The 10,653-nt window shown below is 49.7% G+C and overlaps 2 protein-coding genes across 3 annotated transcripts; both read right to left on the bottom strand.

Moving 5' to 3' along the window:
* Positions 1 to 238: 238 nt before the first annotated feature.
* Positions 239 to 9,862, bottom strand: LOC308148029 (gamma-crystallin M1-like; the record flags this gene model as incomplete). Of its 2 annotated transcripts, none has more annotated exons than XM_080521441.1 (3): positions 9,725 to 9,862; positions 597 to 848; positions 239 to 514 (listed from the first exon to the last, which is right to left on the bottom strand). In XM_080521441.1, the coding sequence occupies exons 1-3, from the start codon at positions 9,845 to 9,847 to the stop codon at positions 239 to 241; spliced, it is 651 nt and encodes a 216-aa protein (XP_080377567.1). In that variant the 5' UTR covers positions 9,848 to 9,862. The 2 variants fall into 2 exon arrangements, with proteins under 2 accessions (XP_080377567.1, XP_080377566.1); XM_080521440.1 differs by lacking the exon at positions 9,725 to 9,862 and adding an exon at positions 920 to 1,005.
* LOC308148036 (gamma-crystallin M2-like) lies at positions 5,161 to 7,930 on the bottom strand (the record flags this gene model as incomplete). Its single annotated transcript, XM_080521449.1, has 3 exons — positions 5,161 to 5,433; positions 6,824 to 7,066; positions 7,922 to 7,930. The coding sequence occupies 3 exons, from the start codon at positions 7,928 to 7,930 to the stop codon at positions 5,161 to 5,163; spliced, it is 525 nt and encodes a 174-aa protein (XP_080377575.1).
* Positions 9,863 to 10,653: the final 791 nt, after the last annotated feature.

The raw sequence follows: 10,653 nt of genomic DNA, 5'->3' as shown, positions 1-10,653 counted from the left end.
CCGACGTGTTCACACTGGTACCGACGTGTTCACACTGGTACCGACGTGTTCGCACTCGGTACCGACGTGTTCGCACTCGGTACCGACGTGTTCGCACTCGGTACCGACGTGTTCGCACTCGGTACCGACGTGTTCGCACTCGGTACCTACGTGTTCACACTTGGTACGGATGGAGTCACACGCAGACAGACGCGGTTATGAGTTGCACAAGATGTTTATTTCAGTCGGGTACAGAATCCTAGCACATGTCGGTGATGCGCTTCATGCTCATGAACCTCATGCCGCTCATGCCCATCTCCCTGAAGCTGCGGTACTCCCCGGGCCTCAGGTACATCATCCTGCCTCTGTACTGGGGCTGCTCGTACATCAGCCAGTGGCCGTCCATCACGTTGCAGGACATGCAGTCCGACATGCGGTAGCGGTCCATGATGTTGTCGCAGTCGTCCATCAGCTCGTTCATCTGGCCGCCGAAGTTCTCCCTCTCGTAGATCCTCATCCTGAACTGTCCTCGGTGCTGTGGACGGAGACGGGGGACGTTATTTGGGGACGGACGGGGTTCGGACCTGCTCTGGGGGCCAGGGGGAGCCGGTTCCTACCATGGGGATCATCCTGCAGGACCTGATGTTGTCGAACATCATGCCCATGCTCATCATGCGCTGCATGTCTTGGTACTCGCCCCTCCTCATGAAGAACTGGTTGCCCTGGAAGTTGGGCCTCTCGTAGACCATGAAGCAGCCGCTCTCCACCCTGCAGGACTGGCACCTGCTCAGGTAGGACGACATGTCGGAGCAGTCGCTGCTGCACTCATAGGAGCGGCCCTGGAAGTTCCTCTCCTCGTAGAAGATGATCTGAAACACAGCGGGCCGTCAGAGGTGGAGCCCACACGGCTGTGGGACACGCCAGGAGACCCGGTCCTTACCTTGCCCATGATGGTGGTTTAGGTTGTTTCCAGAGGTGGTTCAACTCGCTCTGCCAACTCCACGACTCCAGGGCCCTTTTATACCCCGTCCCGGGGGCCATGACGTGTTGTTATTCAAATGTGAAAAGCTGATGAATTAGCAGGTCGACTTTTGCTGAACGGGGCCGATGACGGGGACAATGACGGGGACAATGACGGGGACAATGGACACGCCGTCCATACGTTCTGGCAGCAGCCATCAGCATTGTCTATTGTGGGCATTAGCTCTGTGAGCTCCATTCTCCGGCAGAAGCTTCTCCACATACGCTCAGACCAGCAGCCACGGGCAGACTGCAGCCCCACCACACACCTCGGACCAGGTCCAGGTCCAGGTCCAGGGCCAGGACCAGGACCAGGTCCAGGTCCAGGTCCAGGGCCAGTGATACAAGTGTCCATGAGATATGAGCCTCTAGCGACGGTGCATCAATCATGAGGAGAACATAGAGATGAGTCTCGGTCCATGTAAACAGACCAACGTCTCTCAAGGACTTCCAGGAATTCGACCCACAGACAAAGTAGTAGAAGTGAGTAAGTCCACTTCAGAACGGTCCGTCGTCTGGGAGTCGTTTTGTTTTGTCTTGATTTTGTACATTTAAAAAAAAAAAAGAAGAAAAAAACCGTGAACGTGTTTCTCCAAATAGTCATTTGAAGCAGTTTTCCTCACGACGAATCTGAATGATTGATGAAAACCTTGGATCAGATTGAAACTTGAGACTCGTCACCTCTCGTGTCTCAGCTCATCCATTTTGATCAGAGTGGAGAGAAACAAACTGATGATTGATCAGTGGATCAGATCAGCTAAAGTCCATTTTGCTCTGATCTGCTACCAAACACTCGGTTCAGTTTTTACATAATCCTAGTGGTCATAATATTAGTATCAATAATAACACATTTTATTTGTATTTTGTATATTTGTATATTTTAAAACTCGTCTTAAAACCCATTTTTATTCTTTGGCTTTTACCTCAGCGTGAGACTCTGCTCTGGTTTTAGTGCCTTCGTTTTTTATTGTTTTAACTTTTTATATTTTGTTTATTGTTTTACCATCTGATTGTTTTTATTGCTTAGCTTTTTTTTTATTTTTTTTTTATTGTTTTAATGTTTTTATTTTGCCTCTTATATTTTTATTTCAATGTACAGCATTTTGTCTCCGCTACGGCTGCTTAACGCTTTATAAATAAAGTTGAGTTGCACTTTAAATTCATAAACCTCAAAGTGCAAAAAGCATCAATATAAGTTAAACAGTTTGATATAAAATACTTTAAAACAGCAATAAAAATCAATAAGAGCATCGAAACAGGAAGGTTTTTAGTCCCTTTGTAAATAAACAGGAGACAATGGAGGAAGTCACCAGTTAACACGGGAACCAATTAAACCGCAACACCGGTGCTCCGTTTCGCGTTACATCTGATATAAAACACAACGTTACGAACGTTTCAGCCAAATTAATTAAGCACAGACTTTCCTTAAATCGGTTCGTGGACAGGAAAAGGCCCGAGCGACGCTCCTCTGGCGAACAAAACACGCTAGTGGCGGTGATTAGCATGTGTGCTGCAAGAGCTAGCCGAGGCTAACGGACGTCATCATTACTGACGTGACGTCAGTCAGACGCGTTAAACTTCTCTAAACAAACCCAGCGGCGGACGTTCGTCCCGCCAGAGGAGCGGATGTGATGTTACTGATGTTATTCATGTTATTGGTGAGGTTTTATTGACTCTTACCTCAGTTATTGGCTTCTTGTGTTTCACTGCAGCGGCTGGTGCGTCTGCTTAAAGTGTCCGGCTGGGATCCTGTGACGGCGGACGAAGGTTCCGCCAAGGGAACGAAGGTTCCTCCACAAGGATTAGGTCCAGGACCAGGTCCAGGTCCAGGACCAGGTCCAGGTCCAGGTCCAGGTCCAGGACCAGGACCAGGTCCAGGACCAGGACCAGGTCCAGGACCAGGTCCAGGTCCAGGTCCAGGACCAGGTCCAGGACGTCTTCAGAAAACAACATAAACAGATTTTAAAAGCGAAAGTGAAAACAAAAGTTACAGCAACAGAAAATAGAGTTTAGAGTGAAAGAATAAAGTTCCTGGTGGTTTTTAAAAGTGTCCTCGTCCTCCTACTCACTGGTACTGCTCACTGGTACTACTCACTGGTACTGCTCACTGGTACTACTCACTGGTACTGCTCACTGGTACTGCTCACTAACATGTTCACTAGTACTACTCACTAATAGGTTCACTAGTACTACTCACTAGTACTACTCACTAATATGTTCACTAGTACTACTCACTAGTACTACTCACTAATAGGTTCACTAGTACTACTCACTAGTACTACTCACTAGTACTACTCACTAATAGGTTCACTAGTACTACTCACTAGTACTACTCACTAATAGGTTCACTAGTACTACTCACTAGTACTACTCACTAATATGTTCACTAGTACTACTCACTAATATGTTCACTAGTACTACTCACTAATGTGTTCACTAGTACTACTCACTAAAAGATTATATACATTATATATTATAACTACATTGTACTGAGAGAGAGAAAGGTAGCAGTGCTAGCCCTGCTAGCCTAGCCCTACTACCCTCGCCCTGCTAGCCTAACCCTGCTAGCCCTGCTAGCCCTGCTAGCCTAGCCCTACTACCCTCGCCCTGCTAGCCTAGCCCTGCTAGCCCTGCGAGCCTAGCCCTACTACCCTCGCCCTGCTAGCCTAACCCTGCTAGCCCTGCTAGCCCTGCTAGCCCAGTCAAGAATGATTTTTCTTTATTTTTTAATCATTAAAAAGTGATTCTGAAATCTGTGTCTGGAATCAATTAGTGACTTTATCCAGAAGACGACTGGTTCTATTTTGTGGAGCTCAAATCTCCTACGTCCTCTGAACGCACCACAGCTCCGTCCCGCTGCCGGGGCCAGCGGAGGAACGCTGTGCTAGCCTCTGACGGACGCTGCTGCTGGGTTGAACTGAGTGACAGTCTCATCGGCCAATCAGAGGCAGAGGTGTTGTTGAGCACCGCCTCCGGGCCAGCAGAGGGTCTAGTGCCGGTCTGGGTGTGGTCGTTGAAATGAGCTCGTCTGATTGGCCCGTTGGGCCGGCGGTGACGAGGCTCTGCTGGTACCGGCTCCTCTGGACTGATGGAGGCTGACGTAGCAGGCAGATCAACGACTCCACCGCCCACCTGCTCCGTTTGCAGAAGAAACGTAACGAGTGAGGAGGAGAGACTCAGAACGAGTCAGAACGAGTCAGAACGAGTCAGATCGACTCAGATCGAGTCAGAACGAGTCAGAACGAGTCAGAACGAGTCAGAACGAGTCAGAACGAGTCCGGTTTCATCAGCATTTTAATGTACAAGAGGTGATGGTGCTTTTATTGACCAGCCGTCATGTTGGGGTGGAGTAATACTGATGCTTAGTAGTGGGTGTGGGGGGTGGGGGGGGGGGGGGGGGTGGTTAAGTTATCTGTAGTTTACTTTTACCTTAGTACTCGAAGCATCTGGGAAGCAACCTATACAATACTATACAATCATGACATTCCAACAAGTAAATGAAAAATAAATTAATGGAGCAAAATAAAAATATAAAGTTTATCAAACACCGGGACAATTTGGAAAAAATAGCGCTTAAATGCTGCATAAAGCATTGTACACTACTAAATACTACACTGGTGACTACTAAATACTACATTGTGTTAAGTTGTAGGACTAGTTGATATTGAACAAATCAAACACCAAATAGTACTTTATGGAAGAAACAACTTATTGAAAAGCTCATAACTGCTCCCGCAGAATCACCAGCAGAATCAGTGACCTTTGACCTTTGACCTCTGGTGGCAGCGGTGCGTACCAGAAGAGGTTGAACAAGGTACAGGCAGGTACTACTGGTTCCTCCTCGGAGTATTTAACTGCTGTTTTCACTGCACTTCTACTTTTCTTCCAGTGGAGGCGGAGGTGTGGTCGAGCAAGGCAGCGACTGGCTGGAGGAGAACCCAGGAGGTGGTGGAGAACCTGGTTCTGGCGTCACGCCGTCCGGCGGGAACTCCGGACAGGGAACCGCTTCACCAAGCACAACGTTCCACCGAGGCCACGAAAGAAGCGTAAACACAGAGCCGTGTAAAAAATCCCACATTTTTAATAAACAAAGTACTGGATATTTACAGCGCGGTTCCACCGGGGGAGGGGGTGGGGGGGGGGGGGGAGGGGAGGGGGGGCTCAGAACTCCGTCACCCTCCTGAAGGAGCCCACGATGGCGCAGGTGGCGCACCAGTCGCGGTAGCGCCGGTACTCGCCGGGCCGCAGGAAGTACTGCCGGCCCCGGTAGTTGGGGTACTCGTAGAAGATCCAGAAGCCGTTCATCACGTTGGACGAGTACACGTGGCGGTGGTGGAACCGGTCCGACACGCAGGCACAGTCGTCCACGAACTCCATCACGTGGCCGCCCAAGTCCGGCTTCTCGTAGATCCGCAACCGGTAGGAGCCTCGGTACTGTGGGCCCACAAGTACATCTGTACTTTATACTAAACATTAGTACTTGGTACAATGGGAATTAACATTTTTCTGCAAGTTATTGTTGATTCATGCATGTTTGTTGTTCGCTGCTTTACACCGCCAGGAGCCGTTGTACCTTGTACTTGTAGAAGATACTTGAACCTTGTACTTGTAGAAGATACTTTAACCTTGTACTTGTAGAAGATACTTTAACCTTGTACTTGTAGAAGATACTTGAACCTTGTACTTGTAGAAGATACTTTAACCTTGTACTTATAGAAGATATTTTAACCTTGTACTTGTAGAAGATACTTTAACCTTGTACTTGTAGAAGATACTTTAACCTTGTACTTGTAGAAGATACTTGAACCTTGTACTTGTAGAAGATACTTGAACCTTGTACTTATAGAAGATATTTTAACCTTGTACTTGTAGAAGATACTTTAACCTTGTACTTATAGAAGATACTTTAAGCTTGTACTTGTAGAAGATACTTTAACCTTGTACTTATAGAAGATATTTTAACCTTGTACTTGTAGAAGATACTTGAACCTTGTACTTATAGAAGATATTTTAACCTTGTACTTGTAGAAGATACTTTAACCTTGTACTTATAGAAGATACTTTAACCTTGTACTTGTAGAAGATACTTTAACCTTGTACTTATAGAAGATACTTTAAGCTTGTACTTGTAGAAGATACTTTAACCTTGTACTTGTAGAAGATACTTTAACCTTGTACTTATAGAAGATATTTTAACCTTGTACTTGTAGAAGATACTTGAACCTTGTACTTATAGAAGATATTTTAACCTTGTACTTGTAGAAGATACTTTAACCTTGTACTTATAGAAGATACTTTAACCTTGTACTTGTAGAAGATACTTTAACCTTGTACTTATAGAAGATACTTTAAGCTTGTACTTGTAGAAGATACTTTAACCTTGTACTTGTAGAAGATACTTTAACCTTGTACTTATAGAAGATACTTTAACCTTGTACTTGTAGAAGATACTTTAACCTTGTACTTATAGAAGATACTTTAACCTTGTACTTATAGAAGATACTTTAACCTTGTACTTATAGAAGATACTTTAACCTTGTACTTATAGAAGATACTTTAACCTTGTACTTATAGAAGATATTTTAACGGCGCCGCTCTGAGATGTCTTCAAGGTCTTCAAGGTCTTCAAGGTCTCTGGCCTTCGGGCTGGAAGAATATCTTATCTTATAGCGTTCCTACCTTCTCCGCTCACACACACACACACACACACACACACACACACACACACACACACACACACACACACACACACACACACACACACACACACACACACACACACACACACACACACACACACACACACACACACACACTGCCTTACCGCCGGGATCATCCTGCAGGACCGGATGCAGCTGCTGAAGCCCATCCAGCGCTGGTACTCGTGGTACTCGCCCCGCCTCATGAAGTACTGGTGGCCGGTGAAGTTGGGCCTCTCGTAGATCATGAAGCAGCCGCTCTCCACCCGGATGGAGTTGCAGCGGCTGAAGTAGGAGTGAAGGTCCGAGCAGTCGCTGCTGCACTCGTGGCTCCGGCCCTGGAAGTTCCTGTCCTCGTAGAAGATGATCTGGGGGGGGGGGGGGGGGGGGGGGGGGGGGTGGGGGGGCAGTCGGAAGAAGAAGAAGAAACTTTATTTATATAGCACCTTTACAGATAAAATCACAAGGTGCTTCACAGGGCATAAAAATAATAAAATAGTACGGACGGAATAAAGATAGAACCAGTCACATGTCAACTAAAAGCTTGTCTGAACAGATGTTTCCAGCTGCTTCTTAAAAGAATCCACAGATCGGCTCCACGCGCGACAAAGGAAGGTCGTTCCACAATCTAGGAGCAACAGCTTCAAAGGCCAAGTCTCCTCTGGCTTTGAGTGGGTCCGTGGAACAGTGAGGAGGTTCTGGCCCGAGAACCTCAGGGAGCGACTGGAGGAGTACCAGGGGCACAACAAGTCAGACACATATTTAGGAGCCTGACCTCGTAACGCTCTAAAAGTCACAACTAAGTCTTGAAATCAATTCGAAATTTGCTGGGGAGCCGGTGCTGAGAATATAAAATAGGAGTAACGTGAGACCGTCTGCTAGATCCTGTTTAAAAGCCGCACTGCAGCACTTTGAACCCTTTGAAGTCGGTTCAAAGCAGATTTGTTTAAAACAAGTAAAAAGGGAGTTACATATTGTAAACGAGACGAGATAAACGCATGAACTACCACTTCTAGACCAGAGCTGGATAGAATTGGCCTTAGCTTGGCGAAGTCCCTCCAATGGAGAAAACAGTTTTTGACCAGACGTCTGGATTGGCCCTCGAGGACAGAGGCGGGTCAAACCAGACACCAAGCTTTCTGATGCTGGACTGAACCGGTCGGGGGACAGTCGGCGGACGGGGACGGCGGCGGGGGGGCCGGAGGACGGACGGCGGTACCTACCTTGCCCATGGTCTCTGCTGGAGCGGGGTCCCCAGGTGTCCGGGGCCTTTTATACCTCGGCCCCCACACACACACTGCTTTGTTATGTAAATCCTCGCCGGGCTAATTGAACACGTGTTTTTGTGTCGCGGCTCAAGAGAGAAATATGGATCTGGATCAGAAGTAATCCGGCGGTTTGGTGTTTGAAAGGAAACGACTGGCAGGACGTCCACTCGTCCAGCAAGCGTCCCCCCCGTCCCCCCGTTCCCCCCGTCCACACAACAAAGGACGGAACAATATGGAACCGCGCTCAGCCATTAAATATGTGGTGGAGCGGAGCAGGAGGCCTTTCAGCCTGCTGTACTCGAGTACCTGAGTACCTGAGTATCTGAGTACCCGAGTACCTCCCCGAGTACCCAAGTACCTGAAGTACCTGAGAACCTGAAATAGCTGAAATACCTGAGTACATGAGTACATGAGAATCTAAGAACCTGAAAGAGCTGACATACCCGAGCACCTGAAATACCCGAGTACATGAGTACCTGAGAACCTGAAATACCCGAGTACCTGAGTACCTGAAATACCCGAGTACATGAGTACCTGGGAACCTAAGAACCTGAAATAGCTGAAATACCTGAGAACCTGAGTACCTGAGTACCTGAAACACCTGAGTACCCGAGTACTCAAGTACCTGAAATACCTGAGAGCCTCAAATACCTGAGAACTCAAGTACCTGAGTATCTGAAATACCTAAGAACCTTAGGTAACTGTAACAGTGTGTGTGTGTGTGTGTGTGTGTGTGTGTATTTCCAGGTACTCTGATTCCATGAGGTCCTGTTTCCATGACAACATTTCACACAGTAACGTTTCAAAAACGACGCCCGTTTCCACGTAAACAGTAAAAACAGTGTTGGATTGTTGTCATGGCAACAGGTCCAGGAGTACACGTACCGGGAGTGATGACATCATGGAGGAACCTTCGTTCTGATTGGCTCTACTGAGCATGCACAGAACTCCGGCCAACGTGGTGACCAGGACCAGGACCAGGACCAGGACCAGATCAAAGACCAGGACCAGAACCAGAACCAGAACCAGGACCAGAGTTTGAGAAAAGTTGAGAAACTCCGTTTCCAAGGAGACGGAGTGTTTTTGTAAAGAGTCCCACAGTGGGGTCGTTTCCACGGCGATGAGCTGAAGCACTATGGGGGTTTGAGAACTGAGAACTGGTTCTCCACGGTCTGCAGACCAGCAGAGGGGTTAATCCAGCACGGTGGGGGGGCGGGGGCATTGTGGGGGGGGGGGGGGGGGGGGGTGTTAAACCACGGCGGCGCGGCGGGTGACAGAGTGGAGGGACAGGTTGTCCTCGGGGGACGCTAACCCGCAGACCAACAGAGAGACAGACGGAGTTTCAATCAACAACTTTATTGGATCAACAGCCGGTCGGAGTCGCCGGGCGTCAGTTGCTGTCGGTGATCCTGCGTACGGAGCCGACCCTCGGCGTGGCGCCGCCCCAGTCGCCGTGGCGGCGGTACTCGCCGGGCCGCAGGTAGAAGACGCGGCCCTTGTAGTGCGGCTGCTCGTACAGCAGCCAGGGGCCGTCCAGCACGCTGCAGGACGCGAAGTCGGAGACGCTGAGCCGGTCCTGGACGTTGGGACAGTCGTCCACCAGCTCGTGCATCTGGCCCGACATGTCGGCGCGCTCGTACAGCCGCATGCGGTAGGAGCCCCGGTGCTGCCGGCCGATCGGGGACAGGATGTCACAAAGGCACTGGCGTGAAGGCAAACGGACAAACCCCCCCCCCCCTCCCCTCCCCCCCCACCTACCTGAGGGATCAGCCGGCAGGACCGCACGCAGTCGCTGATGCCGATGCTGCGCTGGTTGTCGGAGTACTCGCCGCGCCGCAGGTAGTACTGGTTGCCCAGGAAGTTGGGGCGCTCGTACACCATGAAGCAGCCGCTCTCCACCCGGATGGAGTTGCAGCGGTTGAAGTAGGGGTGGAGGTCGGCGCAGTCGCTGCTGCACTCGTGGGCGCGACCCTGGAAGTCCCGGTCCTCGTAGAAGATGATCTGTGGAGGCAGAGACGTTGAGACAGGAGACGGACAGCGGGCCAGGACCGGGGCCAGGGACCCGGGCCAGGACCCGGGCCAGGGACCAGGGACCGGGCCAGGGACCCGGGACCCGGGCCAGGACTGGTGGTTACCTTCCCCATGGTGGCGTCGCCCCGGACCGTCAGCCAGCAGAGCTGAACTCCAGCCGAGCCGCCGGCCTTTATAAAAAACTAATAAAGGCCAGTTGTGTGATTGCAGCATAAAGTATTGTCATTCAAATGTCCAGAGCGATGGTGTATCGGGGGAGGAGGGGGGGTTGGGGGGGTGGGGGGGGGGGGGGGGTGGGGGGGGGGTGGGGGGGGGGGGGGGGGTGGGGTGGGGTGGGGGGGGTGCTGCCCGATCACTGATTGTCCTTTCCTCCATGTTCATCACTATTTCCTGGGGAGTCCAGCAGAGGACAAAGCAGGTTGCAGGCCGGCAGCATCAGCAGGATCATATTTCCTCCTGTGTTGATCAACAAGCCCTCGTCAGTAGTCAGATTGTTAAAGGAACCATCAGCTGCTGGTCTCACGTCTCCAGTTCTTTAATTCACTTCTGGACGTTTATTAGGAAAGAAAATCCAACAATGATTGGCCACAGGAACTGTCAATCATGATAGCGATAGCACAGCATAGCATGGTGTAGCATAGTGATAGCACGGTGTA

This window comes from Blennius ocellaris (assembly GCF_963422515.1).
Source record: "Blennius ocellaris genome assembly, contig: SCAFFOLD_203, whole genome shotgun sequence".
In the NCBI taxonomy this organism is placed as follows: Eukaryota; Metazoa; Chordata; class Actinopteri; order Blenniiformes; family Blenniidae; genus Blennius; species Blennius ocellaris.
This window is presented reverse-complemented; position numbering and strand designations above follow the sequence as displayed.